The 21,635-nt window shown below is 36.0% G+C and overlaps 1 protein-coding gene across 1 annotated transcript in view; it reads left to right on the top strand.

The window, feature by feature from the left end:
• Positions 1-21,635, top strand: part of LOC142353072 (importin-7-like) — an 85,232-nt gene that overhangs the window by 35,654 nt on the left and 27,943 nt on the right. The window contains exons 14-17 of the mRNA XM_075405266.1: positions 2,465-2,608; positions 5,311-5,635; positions 8,405-8,557; positions 16,020-16,175. Coding sequence (XP_075261381.1) covers positions 2,465-2,608; positions 5,311-5,635; positions 8,405-8,557; positions 16,020-16,175 — 778 coding nt within the window. The remainder of the gene's footprint in view (positions 1-2,464; positions 2,609-5,310; positions 5,636-8,404; positions 8,558-16,019; positions 16,176-21,635) is intronic.

Below are 21,635 nucleotides of genomic sequence, written 5' to 3'. Positions count from 1 at the left end.
TGTTCAGATCCCTAGCACTTCGTCAGAACCTGAAGCGAAAGCAATTTTTGCCAACTATATTAACTTTTGTCCTTTTTACTTTGTTTCTCATTTCTCAACAAGACCCTCTTTACTTTGTTTCTTTCTCATTAGTGTTGTTTACTGTCGCGCTTCGGGTTGACACCATGCACTGCTGCGCTCACTCATCCCTCCCCAATGCATACCCTAATGCTAGCATCCCTAAGCCTCAGCTGTCTTCTACCGAAACCAACCACTCACATCGCTTGAGAGCAATCCGACCGACCTTAGTCGGTTTTGCTTTTTTCCAGCCGAATAAACTTTTTTCCTTATGCTGTATCCCTGCCTCTGGGTATTGTTCAGTTCAACTGGTATAATCAAAAGATAATTCGGATTGTAATCAGTCGGTCTTTTTTATTAAAAAAATCGATCTTTTCTACATTAATTAAATAACAGAACATTTCAAACCAAAGCTCACTAATGATAGGTCCAATTGGATCCCTAAATAGCTCCACATTGTTGTATCTAGTTGATTACTTGAAAGCTTATGGTTGTTTTGACTTTTAAAAGTATTTGATTATAAAATAAATAATGACTTATTGAACTTTGCCTCTATTTTTCTCTTAATTTGGTCAACTTGTAGATTTTTGTCAGCAATGAAAGAATGCTTCTTCTTTCTTTTGAAATCAAATTCAACGCCTTGAATTATGTTTTTCTGGCTTTGATATTACTAGATTTCACATATTTAAATTTTTTTTAGCTATTTGCCCATTTTTCACGTTTTGTAGTTTTGTCCTTTTATCACGTTATTGACAGTTCGTATATCACATTATTGGCTTTCAAAATGAAACACAATTGATAATACTGAATTCCTTGAAGATATGTATTATGATTTTAACGGCATCGACACTACTTTCTCGAAGAATTTATTTGAATTTTTTAAATTTTGTCTTTAACTGTCCTTTTTACTATGTCTGTTTTGTCGTATAAAAATTCCAGTACAATGACCCGGTTTCATTGGCTTTTCATGGAAGAATAGGTGATCTGATATTCTGATATTAGTAGATAGCTGTTGGCTTTCATGAAAACAATTGTTTTATAAATTAAGAAGAGACTTTGTAACTTCCTAATTTTGCTCCTTTTATGGTCTGTTTGTTATCTAGTCTCGTAAATTACAAGCCAAATATGAAAATATTGTTGTCAAAGGATAGTTTCAAGAGGGATTGGTATGGGATATTTTAGTTGATTTCTAATTGTTTTTATTATTTGAAATTAATTGTTTTAAAAAGTAAGCGAAATTTACAACTTTACTGTTTTTGTTCTTTGTCTTATTGTTACCAAGCCTTTTTATTGAGTAGTCCCATATATTTTTTGGTGAATTAAAAGTTATTTTATTTAATATCAGTTTTATCTAACGCTATTTTGACTTTGTTATTAAGTTTTGTTTTTTAAAACGGACATGAAGTTTTTGATGTAATTAATGTTGTTGTTGTTTGATTTTGCTGTTCGTCTTGACTTGCTTTCTTGATATTGGCATATATCATCATTCTAATGCACCATTATTCACTCCACCACTGAGTTATTTGCTTTAGAGGCTATTTTTTTTGTTCATACACTAATTAAAAAAAATACTTTAAATTTTGGGTTTTTCTATGTTACTCATTTAGTAGACAATCATGCCAAAATTGGGGATGAGCGGAGTCGGAACCTTATGTGCAATTGCACATTACCGAGTCGCTTTGTTTTGTATAATGTACAACGTATAGCGATCAAATAACGTACAGCCTCCAGTCATGTTAATCCTACCATGATGTGGGGCTATGTTTTCGTGTGGGCTTTAATGGGGGCCATAATTCTTGGAATCGTGCGATCAGTTAGTGGAGCGAGTTGTTTTCGTTCGCATGATGAAATTTTCAGTCACACGTGACTTACTTCGTTCTCAAAAATGACTTGCTCACTTTCGAAATGACTTTTCTTTACTATTATTCAAGGAGATAAGTTCAACGGAGTGTGTGTCATTCTAATTGAAGATTATTTAAGAGCAGCTGATAGAAGCATCAATAAGGCATACAGACTTTTAATCAAAATGTATCGTCTCAGTATTTAATAAAAAAAAGAGAAATTTCAATTTTTGGTCTGTTTTTAATCGTTTTGAGACTGCACGGCTACAAGGCTGTCGCGGCTTTTTTCCTGCAATCTGCCAACTATGTACATAGAGCGGTGAAAACATTTTTTAGTATGAACATTGCATTGTTTTTTTTTCAGGAAAAAGATTGTTTTTTATGGCAAACATTTTGTTTTGTATTGTATACCATAAACGTACTTTATGTGCTTTACGTATTTTACAGCGAAAACATTGTATTATGTGTTTTACAGCGCAAATATTGTAATATGTATTTTATAACAAAACCTTATATGAATTTTATAGCAAGAACAGTATATTGTAATGGGTATTGTGTCTTTTTAGGTGCTAACGAACGAGGAGTCAAATGAAGACTTCGAGATGCATGCAGCCAAGTTGCTGGAGGTGGTGATTCTGCAGTGCAGTAAAGAGACCACAGACAAGTCCATACCTCACTTCCTCACACTCATATTCGACAGACTCAGTAAGGTCTGTGCTAGTCTCCGGTACTTTTGATATTCTTTCAAACGGCTTTAATCGGTCTGAAAAGAGTTTGCTGCCATTATTAATTGCTGTCAAACTGTTTGTATCAATATTATTCCTTGTCTTTTTATGCGGTCTAGTCTTACGCTTTTAACTTTTCGTCCTCAAAAACGAGACGAACTGGTAAAGCACAGAGGGGGCATTCAGCCGCTGAGCACCTCTTAGAGCTTTGCTAGTCTCTAAGTGCACAATTCATCGGCGCTGCTGAGAAGTCCGCACCCCACCCCGTTCTGCTGAATTCTCATCCTAATGCTGCGCCTTATGTTCAATGCAAGCCTTCCTACGCCTACACCCAGATGGTTTCTACCAAAGCTGACCGCTCGCCGGTAGTTTTAGAGCACTTCGCCCGCCGTTACTCGGTGATGTTATTAATAGCCGCATAGCGATACCTGGGGCTATTATTGGACTTCTCTTGGTTTTTTACAATTCAAAGAATTTGAATTGTATTGGGGCGCTGTCTTTTTTTAGTCAGATATGCTCACGCATTTTCATGATTTTTAAAGTCTAATTGGAGTAGGGATTTTGGTCTCGCCGAAACAGGAAGGCGAGCGAAAAAGCGAGTGGTTTTGTGGCGTCAAATTTTTTCACTCTAGTGAGAAAACGGTTTTTGAACAAAAATTCGCTTTCTCGCTAGTGATTAATAGCCGCCCTCATCTTCTCAGCCGGCTATTATAGCGCTCCTATTTTTTTTTACTTCGTCGAATAAAAAAATGTTTCGCTTTACCTCATTTTGCCGCCTTTTCAACATTTTGCGTGAAATCTTTTTGACTTCTCTAGGCTAGTTTCTCTCTTCTCTCATTCTGCTAAAAGTGATTTTGAACATCAGTTGCTCAGCAAAGCAATTCAAAATGAACAGAGTTAGTACAAAAATGGATGTCAGAAATAGAAACGGGATAAACCCATAAAGCCCAATTTTAGATGCCCGCTATTTGAACGTCGTTCCTATAAGTCTTATTTACCATCTCTAATGCTTATTGTTATTGATGGTAGCCCCTGTAGCCTCTCTCTCTAAAACAGAAGTATGTTCAACCACGAAATGCCATCAAAATAAATCGGACTTAAAAAAATGTTTTTGTACAAAAATCTTTTTTTCAATATCTTCTGTTATTTCAATCCCAATGATGCTTATTGGAATCAACGGCGGCTATTTTCCGGCAATCTGCCGGGTATGTTTTTTTGTTCACATGCGGCAATTTCACTTTGATTTCTACTGTTTTTCATTTTTTTGGATCGGATTTTCTTCTTAATGACTTTACAATCACTTTCCCAATCAAGGCCTAGTTTTTTTTTGGTTGAACCAAACTTCCCTTTCTCGCTAGTTGTTTTTTGTTCACATGCGGCATTTTTACTTTCATTTTCTGTTGTTTTTTCATTTTTGTTTTTTCATTTTTTTGTCTATTTTTTTTTTGGAAATGGTTTTCTCAATTCACTCATAGTCCGTTCTAAGTCTTGCCTTTCGTATGTCAATGAAACTTCTTTGAATTGTACGTCAGGACTTGTCCTGCTATGTTTTTTTTATTTCGTTGTCAACATTTTTGTTACGACCATATGACGTCACAACCAATTCAAATCTGCTTTTTGTTCATTCGTTCATGCAATTTCAACTGAATTGCGTGAGTGACGTCATTTTTCTTTCTTAGTGGAGCGAGTTTTTTGTTCATTCGCGTGATGAAGTTTTTGGTCACTAGAATGGAAATGGAATTTTTTTGGTAGAATTCTTTTACTGTCTTTTTGATCACAATTTTTGTTTTACACAAGTCACAATTTTCACGTTTGACTTCTGACTTACTTCACTCACTGTTTCAACTGCATGGAATTTAAATTCTTTCATGCCTTAATTACGCAATATAGGGAATACGGTCAAAGTCAAAAGATTAAAATCAGAAGAGACAGGATAAACCGATAAAGACCGGTCATTGAGAATTAGGTTATCAAAGTTCATTAGTGTTTGCTCGCTGACATTGGTATTAAGCTTATTAATTTTCACTTTGGTAGCTGAATTAAGCATAGATTTAGAATCCAATTGAAACTGCACGCCAAATTAGAACGCTTTTTTGTCACTGAAAAAAAAACAGACAAAATTGCTGTCAATTTCTCTCCTCTTTTTTTCTTTCATTCCCGATGTGCATCCAGCAATCTGCCGGCTATGTTTCTATTTGAGTCTTAAAAGTGGTTTGTAATAACCCCTGATCGAGCCACTCATCATTTAAAGCTCCCTTGACACAAGCAGGGTGCAATAGAATCGAGCTTGCCAGTCGTTTCAGAGCAGTTCTTCCGACGTCAGTCGGTTATGTTTTCAGTGTATGCTAGGGACATTATAATTTTCGTTCTCTTCACACGGCCTATTATTTATGAGCAACTGTCGGTTTCGATCATTTAGTTTCGGGATTTAGCAAACAGATTGATGTTTGGGCCTCTGTTGGTTCTAACCGAGTCTATGAACGGTTTAAGGAGTCGCAAGGTAGAAGGAACGAACCTTAATCTTGAGGGACCTTAAATCTTTCTACACCTAAATCTATAGCATTTTAATGTATAATCATAATTTTTTTCCTGTTAATAAACTCCTACGAAACGATGAAAAACTGTCCGTACATGTAATAGATATTTGCATTCTACTAGATATGCTTATCGGTTGCAATGTGTTTCAGGAGATAAAATGTTCAGAGTTGAGAACAATGTGTATACAAGTGGTTATAGCTGCCCTGTACAAGAACCCAGACCTGGTGCTGGGTATTCTGAACACGACCAAAATACCCAACAGCGAGGAGTCCATTACTTACAGCTTCATCAAACAGTGGATGAATGATCTAGATTGTTTCTTCGGACTACATGACCGGAAATTGTGTGTTTTGGGTTTGTGTACATTGTTGGAGCAGCACTGTGGTGGAAAAGTGGATGTTGTCAATGGATCCATGCAGACACTCATTCCCTCTTTTTTGACCTTGTTTAGTGGGTTAAGGAGAGCTTATCAGTGTAAGTTATATTATAAGAGGCGTTTAATTTTGCCCGAGTTCGCTAATGCTCAGTTTTCCTCAAAGGTCTTGCGGCTTAACAATTCTAAACAACTTTTTATCGCGTATTTCATCAATTTCCAGTAGTGAAGTTTTCTATTCCGTTTATACATTTGGATGGATGTCAACATCTGTTGGAACATTCTAACATCAACAACTTTTTCTTTTTAATTGCTTGCTCCTGTGTATCTGTTCAATAGCCGCCCTCACCTTCCCAGCCGAATATTATAGCGCTCCTATTTTTTTTACAGTTCGAAGAATTTGAATTATATTGAGCTGGCGCTGTCTTTTCTTAAGGAGTGTGAGAAAATGGTGTTTGAACAGAAATTCGCTTTCTCGCTAGTTGTTAACATGTGGCATTTTGACCTTGATTTTTTAAATGTTTTTTCTTTCGATTTCTTGGATCTGATGATCTCTTTCTAAATGGTTTTGCCAATTTACTCTTAGCCCGTTCTAGATCTTGTTTTTTGTTTAGTAGATGAAAATTCTTTGAATTGTGTCAGGACTTGTCCTGCTATGTTTTTATTTCTTCGAACAAAACTTTATTTTGCGTTACCTTGTTTAGCTTGTTCAACATGTAATCATTTTGACTTTTCTAGGCCATACTTCTCTCTAAACCCATAAAGCCCAACTTTAGATGCCCTCATTATGAACTTTGTTCTAGTAATTCTTAATTAACATCTCTAATGCGTTTTGGAATTGATCCTAGCCCCTATTTTTCATTGAAAAAACAAGAGTTTGCATAACTATGAAGTCCAATCAAAATAGTAAGCCTTGTAGAAATATTTTTGTACAACAATCAATTGGTATCATTGTTTTTCTGTTCCTTCAATCCCAATCGTTGTTATGGGAATCAATGGCGGCTGTTTCCTGCAATCTGCGGGTATGTCTGAACATTGACGTCTAATTTAAAACGTTGACAATCTGCCGGGTTTGTTAATGCAATTTTTCGCTTCGTCATTTTAATGCAAGGTTTATTCATTTTCAAAGCTATAAGGACGTAATTTTGTCGTTTTATAACGGGGTAGATAAGAAACAGCATAATCATAAAATTCGCACATTTTTTCACCGCATTGCTTCAATTTTTCGTCAAATCTTTTTTCCGCCAATGGTTATTAGAGCTTGCCGACGCAATTTCGACTGAAATGATTGACAAAGTGAATTTTTTGTATTGTGTTCCAAAAAAAACTTCGGAAATAAAACCATGTTTTTAAAAAGTATTTCAAGTTTTTTTGGAGAAACAGAAAAAATTCAAATGTTCAAGTAATTTTTTTTCAAATCTAGTAGAAATTTTATCTTTCTAGTAGAAAAATGCTTTGGCAGACTTGATAGCCTTGAGCAATGGTTTGAAGCAATATTGGTGAAAAGACAACGTGCGATTGATTTGGCGGAAAATTGAAGCAATGCGGGGAAAAGTTTGGCAACTTTTGCAAAAGGGCAAACATTCTTCTTGTTTTTTCTCAAACCAAACGAGCTGTCTACATAAATGTGGGAAAGTTATGTTCGCGGATCATAAATTGGTGATCACCCTTTTCGGTGTAAAAATTGGGCTGTCTGATTTTACAGAAAAAATTTGCGGTGTGAGTTTTTTTTGCTCTAAATTTAAAGTAGGGTGGGGAAACGGTGTTTGAACGGTGTTTCTAAATGGTTTTCCCAATCCATTCATAGTCCGTTCTAGGTCTAGTTTTCTGTTTAGTCAATGAAAATTCTGTGAATTGTACGTCAGGACTTGTCCTGCTATGTTTTTTTTTTGTTTCGTCGTCTGTTTTACATTTGTTCGCACAGCAAAGCTAAAAACGTCAAATTTTCTGAATGACTTCTTCCTCGTGTGTGGTCATTTCTCACACACTCTCTCTCTCTCTCTCTCTCTAGCGAAAATTTTTAGCTCATTTGCGTGATTTGATTTTGATCTTACGTGACTTACTTCACTCAAATAAAATGACTTTTGCACTTCAAAACTCAAAGTTTAATTTGAATTAGTTTAAGGGCAAAGAAACTAATTTGTGGAATAAAGGTCCCTAATAAAAAGGTTTCTGTGCAATGAATTTTATGAAGCGTTATTATTTTATAGCTGAATGTTTTTACATAGCTTTTTGAGCGGCGTCGATAACTATTTCAACTTATATCTGTATCTGTTTTTATCTCTATTTTTTGGCACGCAAGTCTATTTAGCAGCGATTCTGGGAATATGGGTTCTGTTAGAGGATTTGCCGATAATTTCAGTGGTCGTTATGGTGTCTGGTAAAAATTTCTCAGGCTCGTTCAAGATAAGTATATTCTTCGTTTTTTTTTGTTTGTTGGAATAGCAGTTTCGCTTTGTTCGTTCTGTTAGTTTGTTTTTGTCAATTTCTTATTACTCGCGCGTGGTCACGCAAAATAAAAATAGCTGAAAACATTTTGCCCAGTGAGTTCTGTCGACCTGCAACCGAAATTGCTCACCAAATTAAAACACTTGACACAAAATAGGCTTTCAATTCATATTTTTTGAATGCTCTCAAAGTCTACCGATTATATTAGTCCTGTCGGTCTTTCTTTAATGCGGTTTTTGTGGTAGTACCATTTTTTTGTCTAAACATTTTTTCGTCTGGCCATTAAATTTCGTGACTTCTTGTCTTCAGAAAATGATCATCAATCTCTCAAATGTTGAGTTCATAAGGATTTGAAGTCTTTAAGTTTTGAAGTTTAGAGAAAAAAAATCCTATTTGGTAAGCATATTTGGTAATGTTTTTAGATAAAGCGGAAGAGGAAAACGATGATGGGGAGGAAGATGATGACGATGAGGTAGGAGAGGGAGAGGGAGAGGAAGACGAGGAAGTGGAAGATGATCAGGATGCACCTAATGAGGATGAGGCAGACTATTTGCTACAGTTGGCAAACAAATCAGGTCAGTCCAATTTTGTATTCGAAACTGTTGAACTAGCATTTCGTATGTACACAAACTAAGGAGCTTTCTCAAAAGCACTCTATTGTTCGTGATACCTTTCGTTATTTTTTTTCCATTTTACTGAAAATTTACAAGAATTGATTGGGTGATGCTGATCGGGTGATTGGATGGTTTTAAAATTGATTGGGTGATGCTGAATTAATTTTAGAAGCTGAACATTATAGTTATCTAATGTGCGTAAATTGAACAACGGTTTATTTTTGACGCTTTGAATGAAACTGGATGTCAATTTGTATCTTGTCCTTTGAGTGGTTTTCGTCTCAATGTAGGCAATGGGGGTCCAATTGCTGTCGTTTGATATCAATCTGGAGAATGCGTTGCATCATATACTCTTTCTTTAGCTGCGAAACTAAGCTGATGTAGCTATATTTCCGTGTTCCTGGTTTTTACGAATGGTAAGAGAGTAGATAAGGATTCAATTACGTAGTTCTAGACATTCAAGTTTGCCAAGGTTTTGTATCTGTTTTAAGTTGCGGGAACAAGCAACTTGTTTTTGCTGCGATAAGGAGAAAAGTCAATGTTTTTTCAAGAATCACTTCTGACTTGATTGTTGCACATGCTCCAGGTGAAAAAGGGGGTCAACAACAAATCAGTCGTTTGACCAGGTCGTCGAAGAGGGTGTGACCCCAGTTGCCTTGAGAACCGTTTCGAAAAAAGGTCAAGAAAAAATGGGCTAATCAGCCAAAACGCATGTGAGGCCTGAGACCGGGCGAACGTACGTGCCGTAACAATTATTGAGAACGTTGAGTCGGAAAGCGTTAGGCAGATTTTTTGAGGCCTTCTTTGTATTTTTTGACCATTTTATTGCTGTTTAATAGCCGCCCTCATCTTCTCAGCCGGCTATTATAGCGCTCCTATTTTTTTTACAATTCAAAGAATTTGAATTGTATTGGTGCGCTGTGTTTTTTTCTAAGATGTGTTCACACATTTTTCAATGACTTTGATCGTTCAAAACGGGATAAACAGGTAAATCCCAGCGGGCATTAAGTTCCATTAGAGGCCCAAAGTGGGCTTTAGTTGTCCTTCAAGTGCTAATAGTGGTGCAGCTGCTGGGATGGCCTTAGTTTAAGGTTAAAAGGTCATTTTTAGGAGTTTTTGGGCTCAAAATGGTGCAATTTTTCATGTTTTTGTGATTTTTGAGGTTCTTTGTTTGATTAGTCTTAGGCTGAAGTTTTTAAAAGTTGATTAGGGTCGTTTGCGACTCAAAATTGCTTGTTATGGCCTATTTTTTGAGCTATAAGTTTTGGTACTACAAACACAAACTCGCGAAAGGATACTAATTTTTGCAATTTTTTTCAGGTTTTTTGAAAATTGTCATTTTTTGGGTTTTTTAGCCCTAGTTGCCAAGAAACCTCCTCTATAGTTTGATAAGGGGTTTGATAATAGATTACTGCATAGTGTCTAGTGGTAATGGAATGGTTTTCAACTTTTTGCCATCATGAATTTTAGCATTTTTTGACAAAGCTTGCAATTTTTTCATATTTTTTTTACATTTGTCATTCAGGTTGTTTGAGTCCCAGGGGCCAGAAAACCTCATTAGCGGTTGAATGATAAGTTACTGAAAAAAATTTAAATGCCATGGAATAGGTTTCATTTTATTGAATATCACAAATTTTAGCAATTTTTTGACAAAATTCACATTTTTTTCAGGTCTTTGAAATTTTTTTTTTCAGTTTTTCCAGCTTCAAGGACCAGGCAATCTCCTTTGAGGTTTGTTAATAGGGCACTTCATAGTTTCTAGTAACAATGGGATTGTTTTTAACATATTTTAGCGTCTCGATATTAGCATTTTTCTGATAAAATCTGCAATTTTTTTAAGGTTTCCTAAAGTTTTTGTCTGTTTTTGATATTCGTCCATTCTCAAGTGCGAGAAAACCTATTCCACGTTCTGGTAAAAAGTTACTGCATGATTTTTAGTTTCAATGGATTTGTTTTCAACAATTTAAGTTTTGGAAGTTTTTAGATAAAATTTGCATTTTTTTTTTCAAGTTTTTTCAAAAACATTTGTATTTTATTTATTTTTTCTGGTCTAAGTAGACAGGTAACCTCATCCAGTGTTTGATAGTATGCTATTAAATAATTATTAAATGCTAGGGGGCAATGGAATGGCTTTCAACATTTTAATAGAACGAGTTTCTATTTTTTGAAGTTTGAAATTTTTTCTAAAAATTATTGCCTATCGATCTATGAGCCAATGAGTTTTTTTAAGCTGGGAATTGGGTTACTGGATAGCCTCTAGAGACATAGAAATGATTCTGAAGATATTTATTTCACGATTTTCAGCAACATTTTGTGATAATTTGCAATAGATTTCTTTTCTTAAATTTTGAGTTAATCATCGTTCTTCAAGGGCCAATGAGTATTTTTCAGGTCTTGCAGATATAATACTGGACCGATTTCAGAAACAAAAATTGATTTTGAACATATTTTTGAAATAGGTTTTTTAAAGGGAAAAAAGTTCGCCTTAGGTTTGAAGGCTATGAGCTTTAGCAATGAGTATTTTTTGTTTTGTTTTGATTCTTTTAATTTCTCAATTTTTTGATGATTTTGTTTGTGTTCTGGCTGGAATTGTTCAATTGATCTGCTGGTCAGGTAGAGTATGTCTGAGTTTTTCTTTAATTCTTTGAATTGTATTTCAGGACTTGTCCTGCTATGTTTTTTTACTTCGTTGAATAAAAAAATGTTTCGCTTTACCTCATTTTGCTGCTTTTTCAACATTTTGCGTGATATCTTTTTGACTTCTCTAGGCTAGTGTCTCTCTTCTCTCATTCTGCTAAAAGTGATTTTGAACATCAGTTGCTCAGCAAAGCAATTCAAAATGAACAGAGTCAGTATAAAAAATTGAAGTCAGAAGTAGAAACGGGATAAACCCATAAAGCCCAATTTTAGATGCCCGCTATTTGAATGTCGTTCCTGTAAGTCTTTGTTACCATCTCTAATGCTTATTGGTATTAACAGTAGCCCCTGTAGCTTCTCTCTAAGAAACAGAAGTACGTTATATTCAACTACGAAATGCCATCAAAATAAGTCGGACTTAAAAATTGTCTTTGTACAAAAATCCTTTTTTTTTTTTCAATATCTATTCTTTCAATCCCAATCATGCTTATTGGAATCAACGGCGGCTATTTTCCGGCAATCTGCCGGGTATGTTTTCCTATTCGGTCTTTCGTGGGCTCAATATTAGGTCGTATTCGGCGTCTAACATTTGATCGTTTTGCCGGATAAAGTGTTTCAACTTGCATTTTTGGATTTTCACGTGTTTTAAAAAAAATTGAGGTGATTTTTTGAATTTTGCCCACATTCCTCTGCTTTTGCAAATTTGTTTACTCCTGCTATCGTGATTGGTATTAATGAGACATAACTGTCCTGTAGATGATAGCGGACAACAATTTTAGTAATCAGCTATCAATTTTTAATGACTTTAGGAAAACTTATTTTTTAGAAATCCAAATGATTTTTTTGAATTCTCTTCATGCTTTGTGAAATTGGTTAATTGCTGCTATAATGAACGGCTGTAATGAGCCTTATGTGGACTGTAGATGATAGCGGACAATAATTTTAGCAACCAGCCATCAGTTTTTATTGACTTTTAGAACAATTTTTTGTAAAAAAAAAACTGCGCGTGATTTTTTTTGAATTTTTCCTGCGTATCCTTTTTCTCTTTGTCAATTGTGTCAACTCCCGCTATTGCGAATAATTGAGTCCGAACAGTTCTGTAAAAGATATTGGACAACAATTTTCGCAAACAATTTTTTTGGCTCTGGGAGCACTAATCTTTAAAAATTCCAAGCTTATGAATGGTATCAATGAGCACTAAATTCTCGTAGATGATAGCGAACAATACTTTTAGCTCTTAGCTATCACTTTTATTGACTTTGAGGACACTTGTTTTATCAAATCCAGAAGCTTTTTTTGAGGTCTCCGGCACATCTTTGTTATGTCAAATGATTTAATTCCAGCTATTATGAACGGTAATAAAGGACCAAAACAGTCCTGTAGATGACAGCGAACATCTAATTTAAGCAATCAGATCATTTATTATATCTGAGGTGTTTTTTTAGTCTAGCCCTCATATCTTTATTGTTATTTTGTTCCGTCATAGATTTATTGGTATTTTTAAAAGTGAAACTCTTATCCTATTTCTTAATTTTTGTTGGTCAAGGTTCTTTGTTTTATAGTTCTTTGGATTGTAATTCAGGACTTGTCCTGCTATATTATTTATTTCACACCTTTTGATGACTTTATCGGTTTTAGATAATTCACGATTTTCACGTTTAACTAGTGACTTACCTCACTCGCTGTTTCAACGCAATAGATTTTAAATTCTTGCACTCATTGGATTACTCGATGTAGTGAATACGCTCAATGTTAAAAGAGCTATTCCACCAATCTGTGGGCTGTTTTGTCATTAATAGCCGCCCTCAGTTTCTCAGCCGGCTGTTATAGCGCTCCTTTTTTAAACTTAATTGAACAAAATTTTCGCTTTTCCTTAATTCACAGCTTATTCTGCATTTTGAATGAAATATTTTTTGACATTTCTAGGCTAGTTTCATTCTTCGCTCATCCTGCTCATAGTTTTTCACATAGCAGGCGAAGGGATCTGAAATCAGTGGAGTATAAAATAGGACATCAGAAGTTGAAACGGGATAAAACCATAAAGACCATTTTTGGATGCCCTCTACTTGAACTTTGTTCGTAAAAGGATTAGTTAAATTGCATTTTGGCATTGATAGTCGCCCCTGCATCCTCTCGTCAGGAAACAAGAGTGTTTGTTTAACTACGGGGTCCAATCAAAATAGTTCGCACTTTGAAACCGTTTTTGTACAACAGGCAATTTTAATCTTTTTTTTCTGTTCCTTCAATCCCAATCGTTATAGAAATCAAGGCAGCAATATGCCAGGTATGCCTGGACATTGACCTCTCTTTTTTCTCATGTAGAACTTTGACTTCTGTTTTTGAACACTGGACTTCAACAGAAGCCTAGTTAGTATTGTATAGTAAATAGGAACTGCGGGTAATATTCAAGTTGAAATGGTCATTTTTGATTCCATGAATTGAGAAGTTTTGAATGGAGAGTTTTCCATGAATGGAGAATTTTTGATTCCATAAGTCCCGCCCAGCTATCTAAACTGCTGACTAACCGCCTACTTGTCAACCTTCCCTCACCTCCCGACAACCAACACACACCTACCCACATAACTAGGAATTGGTTGTTTCTAAGTATATAATGCCTTTTCTTTCTATTTTGATATTTCTGAGTTAGGGATACTTAAAAGTTACAAATTTTATTGCATGACTCTAGGAGTCGTTTCAGGTATTCTACCGGCTGTTTTTTAATGCAAAATTTAAATATTTTTTGCTTGACCATTTGCGCTTTCTTCTAGAACATTCGTTCACGCTTCTCTTCTTTTGTGAGCGATCTCAATTGCTCTCGCTCTGAACTAAAGTTAGTTGCTAAAGTAAAGCGATTGTAGCAGAGGGGACTCGAAGGGTCTGATAGTGGAGCGGTGAATGGTTCTGAGGAATGCTCCGGAGGTCAGGGTTTGAACCCCACCCTCTGATCGGATGTTTTTGCACCCACAAACAAAAATTTATCTTGGCAGCCCTTGAATTTAATGTCACGACCTGTCATTCGAGGGCGATTTGTCCGACGTTAGTCGGTTTTTAATTGCTCTCTAATGAGAAGCAATTACTTTAAACGTGTGTCTTTTTTATGCAAATTTTTTACTTGACCGTTCTGCGTTTTTCTTCTGGAATAATTGACTTCTCAAATTACTTTTTCAAGCATTTCTTAATTTTTGAACGGTGTCAATTGCTCTCTCTCCGATGTCAAATTTGTTGTTAAAACATAACCGATTGCTGGAGACTTGACGACAAGTCCCTGATAGCAGAGGGGTTAATGCCTCAGTCGAGGTGACAGAATCCGACTCAGGAGGTCGCGGTTCGAATCCTACCGTCGGCTGGTTTCGCACCTATAAATAAAATGTATGGAGGCTAAAGCCCCTGAATTGAATTGGCCGCCTGTCATTCAAGAGCTATTTTTCGACGCTAGCAGGTTTTTGTTTTATGTTTCTGTTTTGCACATGAGGTGCCTTTCTCTCAAAATGATTACTTTCTAAAATTGGAGTATTGAAGTTTTCTGATTCTTTTCAAAAGTTAGTGCTGTGAAGTTTCTTAAAACATGTACCGCGTGATGCATATATATATATATATATATATATATATATATATATATTCAACCTGAAATTAACCTAATTTTTTTCCTAAAAAATGGTCGTTTTTCATCATTTTTTATGCCCCTCTGCAAATCTATTTACTGCCAACCTGCCAACACTTGTTTAGTTGCCGCAAGGCGAGATCTGAGGCTATCATTGGTCTTTTCGTGGTTTATACAGTTCAAAGAATGATTTGTGTTGGGGCGCTGTCTGTTTTTGAAATTTTGTTCACATTTTCATGATTTTTGAAGTTGTTTTTTTTTCACACCGAAACATGACGTGCAGCGAAGACGCGAGTGGTTTTTTGGAGTTAATTTTCCACTCTGATTTTAAAGTAGAGTGGGAAAGTCGTGTTTTTTAAAACGAAAATTTGCTTTCTCGTTTGTACTTTTTGCTCACATGCTGTAATTTGAGTTTTATTTTTGCTGTTTTTCGATTTTTTTATTGGAATTTTTCGAAATGATTTTCCCTGTCCATTGTTTATTCTTGGTCTAGATTTCTTGTTTAGTCAATGAAAATTCTTTGGAATGTTTCAGGGCTGGTCCTGCTTTGTTTTTCTTTTAATTTTTAATCTTTGTCGTCAAGATTTTTGTTACAATTATATGACGTCACAATCACTTCAAATCTGCGTTTTGTTCATTCGTTCATGCAATTTCAACTGCATTGCGTGCGTGACGTAATTTTTGACTCTTAGTGGAGAGAGTTATTGTGGAGATTTTTGACTCGTAGTGGAGATTTTTGACTCTTAGGGATCTCTCAAAAATGACTTCCTCACTCTGAAATTGTCTTTTCTTTACTTTTATTCGAAGATATAAGGTAAAGTGAGTGCGTGTCACTCTAATTGAAGGGTTTTTGAGAGCAGCTAATAGAAGCAGCAATAAGTTAGAGATTCTTAATTAAAATTTATGATCGCAGCATTTATAGCAAGAAGTTTTTGTTTTGGTCTTCTACTGTCTTTTTTGAGACTGCAGATGTACGAAGCTATTGCGACTATCTTTTGACAATCTGGCATTTATGTTGTAAAATCGTCTTTTGCATCAAGTTAACTTGCAAAGGGTTTTTGATGAGCTTTAAAACTTCAAAGCTGCGATTTGTTATACTTCCTGATTGGTTACTCTTCGACAGGTGTTTTCAGGATTGTTAGCATAATTGTAGTAAAAATGTAATTTTTCTCTATGTCGATGCAGGTGAAATCGGGGCTGATGGAGATGACAGTGACGAGTATGATGACGAAGACAGCGAGGCTTGCGATGAAGAGACAAACCTTGAGAGCTACACGACTCCTCTTGATTCGGAAGATTGTGACATTGATGAGTTTGTCGTATTCAAAAATACCATCACAGGTCAATAATAAATAGTCGCCAATATTTGTAGCCTCTACTCATAGCTTACATATTTACTACTCTTCGTCTCGAGGTGTAGCTTATATTATTACTTTAAAAATTGGTACAGGTAAAGGCCATTAAATTAAGAATGATCCAAAAATGAGTAGGAAATGTCTGAAATAGCGCCTTTGATCTGAATTTTGAACCTCATAACTAAAAGCGTACGTAGTTGGCCGCGCCGTCTTTTTATTGTCGTTTGCCGTCATTATGGCGTTTGCGTATGTCGTTTGCCGGCATTTTCAGATTAAGTTTGTTTAATCTGATTTTTAACCGCTTCTTGAAAGACATCATTTTTCAACCTCCGAATTAGATCTCGAGTGGACCAGGTTACATTTGAAATCACCATAGAGGTGAAATTCTTTGAGGTTGAAGGCCCCCAACTGTTGATCCCCCCACTATTGCCCCCACCGCGCTGTTGCCCCCCCCCCACCGCACTGTTGCCCCCCCCCCCCCCCCCACCCCGCTGTTGCCCCCCACCCCGCTGTTGCCCCCCCCCCCCGTGGCTAGCTATTGACAAACAACCGCTCGCTAAAAACACGCAAATTTGTAATAATTTTTTGAGTTTTATCAGCCTTAGGTGCCAAGGAACCTACTCTAGGGTTTGATAATAGGTTACTGCATAGTTTATTGTGGTAATAGAATGGTTTCAACTTTTTAACATCGTGAATTTTATCATTTTTTAAGACTAAACTTGCATTTTTTCATTTTTTTTGTCATTATTCAAGTTTTTCCCTACCCGATATTTTATCGATTTTTTCTAAAACTTGCAATTTTAATTTTGTTAATTTGTTCAATTTTTTTTGTGTTAATTTTGTTTAATTTTTTTCCTTTTTCATGTTCATCAAGCCTCCAGAGCCAAGGAGCGTGCTCTAGGGTTTTATAATAGGCTACTCTATAGTTTTTAGATGTAATGGAATTTTTTTGCAATTTCAATTTTTTCGAATATTTTTTGAATTTTTTAAAATTTTTTTGTGCACCAGCGACCTCCTCCGAGGTTTGATTGTGAGCTGCTGCACAGTTTCTAGAGTTAAGGGAATGGTTATCGATATTTTAATGACAATTTTATAAAATGGAATTTTAAAACTTTTAGAAAAATTACTTTTCCAAGTGTATGGATCTTTATGAGCCAGCGAAACTGTTTAAGGCTTGAAATAGGGATACTTGATCGTCTCTTGAGACAATGAAACGGTTCTGAAGATATAATACCACGAATTTTAGCAAGATTTTAAAATTTGCATTTGTTTTTAAAATTTTTGAATTTTTTGTCTTTCTCATGAGTTTAACGATCATTAGTATCATTAGTGGCCAACAAAGCTTTTCAAGTCTTGCAGATGGGTTACATGAAAAAAATCGAGAAACAATTTTTTTGAACATTTTCTTCACTGCGAAATGTGGAAACTTTTGTTTTGAATTTTGCGCTTTCAGTTTTTTCTACATGATTTAATTACTAACAAGGCTAGAAAACTAAAAGTTGCAGAGTCGAATCTCATCATGAAAACTATTCCTAGCTCTCTTTCTCTCTCTCTCGGTGTGTGTATGTGTGTGTGTTGGTTGGGCTGTTTTTCCTTCTCTTTCTCGTTTTATCTCGCACTCTCTCTCTCTCTCCCCTTAACTATTTTGTTGATGCCGCTTTTCAGCGGCTGTTATGTGGGGTGATGTCATCGTCTATTACGCTAACCTCACGCCCTTTCACTCAGGCTAAAATAGCCCCACTACACAATGTATAGGTACTGACGAAGCCTGACGCTCGCCGGTAGTTAGAGGGCATTTCGCCCGACGTTATATTTTTTATTATAAGGTTAAAAATTGGGAAGCATTGTTCGTATCAAATGCAAACGTAAGATAAATTTCTGATTGAAAAATTTCGCTTAGTTACAAAAATCGGCAAAAATAGCCCAATAGCAACCAATACAAGGTCAGGTGTTTTCTGAACATTTAATACCGACGCCAGTGAAACAATCTGATTAGCTTGGTTCTCTGAAGTCCGATCGCAGGAACGCCATCTGGCTTTTCTGTTCACATATCGTTTTTATAGCTGCGAAGCTGTAATCTGAAAGTAGATTTATTACGGTGATCTTGTTTGCTTGTGTTTTGTCGTCTGGCGCTCTTTTTCTTGTCACCAATTTTTTCGGCGCACACTTAGAAAGAGCAATTTTTGACCTTTTCAATTTGATATTTCGCTTTTCTGTCGCTGTGATGTTCGTGACGTCATTATTTAAGCTAATTGGCGGTGAGTTTCAAGCGGAATTTTTTCAGGCGGTGATATTTTTTTCATAAATGGCTTGCCTCAATTTATCTTATTTTCATGAGCACTTAAGGTCGATAAAGGACGCCTACAAAATGTTTGTGATCATGCTAATGACAAAACATGGCGACCAAGGTAAGATAAGAAAATTTTTCAATTACTCTCGGACGCAGTTGGAAGCATTTTTTGTAAACGTTTACATTTTTTATGCAAAATTTTTGCGTGACCATCGCAAATGACTTTCACGCTTGACTTATTAATTTATACGTGATCTCAGTTGCTCTCAATCCGAACTGAAGGCTCCTTCTAACATAAAATCAATTGTAAGGGATTTAGTACCGAAGCTGAAATAGCGTAGTGGCTAAGCTGACAGACTGCTATACGCGAGGTCGCATGTGCGAACCGCGATCTGGTTGGTAGTTTTTGCTCACATAAACAAATTCTAAGTTACACTCCCTGAATTAAGTTGCCTCGCTTGTCGTTCGAGAGCAATTGATTCAACGTTAGCAACATTTTTCGTTTCATGTGCAGGAACTTCTCAAAATGTTTTACTTTTTGAAAAAGGTATACGTTGCACCAGCGGCTCCAACTTTATTCTGCATCCGTTGCTAACTATAATGTACATCAAATCAAGTCTATGAAAATTTATTTGGTAGCTAATTTGACAATCTGCCGTCTGTGTTGATAGCCGAGAAGCTTTGAGCTGAGCGTAGCTATGCTGCAGTGCTCTTGGAATTTTTTTATAGCTGCGAGCGGAGCTATATTGCGGTACTCTTGGTTGTTTTGTTTTGTCGTCTGACACTTTTTTTTTGCTTTACATTTGTTCACACAGCAAAGCTGAAGTCAACTTTTCTGATTGACTTCTTCCTCTCACTAACGGCATTTGCGCGCGTGACGCCCTTTCTCACTCTCTTTAGCCAACGTTTTCAGCTTATTTGCGTGATTAATTGCTCTTGAACGAAGTTCATGGCAATTATTGTAAACGTGTGTGTCTTTTTCGCATGACAATTTTGCGCTTTTCTTCTAGAACATTCTGTGACTTCTCAGGTGATTTTTTCACGCTTTCGTTCTTCATTTTTCAGTGATCTCTATTGGTCTCACTCCGAAGTAAAGCTTGTTGCTAATATAAATTGGTTGCAGCACAGCAAGAATAAGGTTCTGATCGCGCAGTTGGAAGTGCTTTGGGTAACGGTTCGGGAGGTCAATGGTTCGAATCCCGGACTAGAAAGATTTTTTGCACCCATAGAGAAAAATTGATCTAGGCTACAGCCCCTGAATTAACAGCTACAGCCTCGCCTGTCGTTCAAGAGCAATTCTTCCGACATTTGTCGGTTTATGTTTAGATTTTGATCATACGTGACTTATCAATAAATTGACTTTTGCACTTTAAAACTGAAGTTTATTTTGAATTATTTCAAGGTCAAAGGAACTCATATAGATAAAGGTCCCTAATGAAAAGGCTTCCGCGCAATGAATTTTAACCAGCTTTGTTAATTTTTCGCTGAATGTTTTTTACATAGCTATTTGAGAGGTGTCAATAAATTTTTCATTTTATATCTGTATCTGTTTCTATCTCGATTATACGGCACGCAAGTCTATTCTTTCGCAGCTATTCCGGCAACCTGCCGGTTTTTTTTATTTTAGCTGCGAAGCTGAGCGTAGTTATTTTACGGTGCTCTTGATTTTTTTTCGTTTCGTCGTCTGACGCTCTTTCGTTTTACATTTGCTCACACAGCAAAGCTGAAAAATTCAATTGTTCTGAATGACTTCCTCTCACTAAGGGCTCTTGCGCGCGTGACGTCATTTCTCATTCTATCTAGCAAATTTTTTTGCGTGATTAGATTTTGATCATACGTGACTTACCTCACTGAATAAAATGACTTGCAATTTTAAAATTTTAAAAGTTTATTGTGAATTAGTTTAAGGTCAAAGGAATTCATATGTGTAATAAAGGTACTGGGTTTAATATGTGTAATAATCCCAATGAAAAGGCTTCTCTGCATTGATTTTTTAACAAGTTTACTACTTTATCGCTGAATTTTTTACATAGCTTTTTGAGCGTTGTTGGTAACTTTTGCAATTTATATGTGTATCTGTTTCTATCTCTACTATACGGGAAACAAGTCTATTCTTTCGCAGCTATTCCGGCAATGTTAATCCAAAGAATTCGAATTGGCGAGCTGTCTCAATTGAAGCGCGTGATTTCATGTTCGTGTTTATTAGTCATTTATTTAGTCATTTAGTTTTTAAACGGCAAAAAAGTCTGCTTCCGTTCCCGTGTTAGGTGAGTTGTTTTCTGAGTTTGTGGTCGAATTCAACTCTGAGTCTTCCGGCTATGTTTTTTGAACATCTGTTCACACATATCGAGTGTTTTTGAAGTCAAATTTGAGAGGTGTTTTTCGATTGCTCTCAAACAAAGCTATTAGCAATTATATTACTCCTATGGAAATTTTTCCGCCCGGAGGCCATTAAGTTCTCTTGGAGCCTTATGGTTTACTAGTCTCTAGTCTTTAAGTATGCAAATCACCGATGTCGTTTAGGAAACATGAATCCACGGTGTGGAGTTCTTCAAGTTTGACCTTCCACCCCCATTAAGGGTCGCAAATTTTTGCGTGAAATCTTTTTGTCTTCTAGTTTGCTAGTAGGCTATTCTATTCTTCACTCATGCTGCAAAGCGCTTTTGAACAGCTGTTGCTCAGCAAAGCAATCTAAATTAAACGGAGTCTTAAAACAAATTCAAGAACAGAAATGGTATACACCCATAAATCTCAATTTTAGATATCCGCTACTTGAACTTTACTTACCATCTTTAATGATTTACGGCGTGGATGCTAGCCCCTGTATGACCTCTAACTACGGACTGACATCAAAATAGTTGGCACTTTAAAAATATATTTGTACAAAAATGAATTTTCATTTTTCCCTTTTTTCAATCCCAGTGGGTGTAATGGGAATCAATGGCGGCTATTTTCCGACAATCTGCGGGTTTGTTAGAGTTTTTTAGGATAGTTTCATTCGTTGCTCATTCTGTGCAGAATGCTTTGAAGCATCAGTTGCCCTGCAAAGAAATTCGAAATAAAAGGAGGCAGCTGCAAATGTAAGAATGGAACTATCTTCTGTTCACGTTTTTCTTTACACAATTACCGTTTCACTGCTCTCAATGTAAGTTTAGA

The sequence above is a fragment of the Convolutriloba macropyga genome, chromosome 14 (genome assembly GCF_964194025.1).
Source record: "Convolutriloba macropyga chromosome 14, txConMacr16.3, whole genome shotgun sequence".
Taxonomy (NCBI): Eukaryota; Metazoa; Xenacoelomorpha; order Acoela; family Convolutidae; genus Convolutriloba; species Convolutriloba macropyga.
Note: the sequence above shows the minus strand (reverse complement) of the source record. Positions and strands in the feature narration are given on the sequence as shown.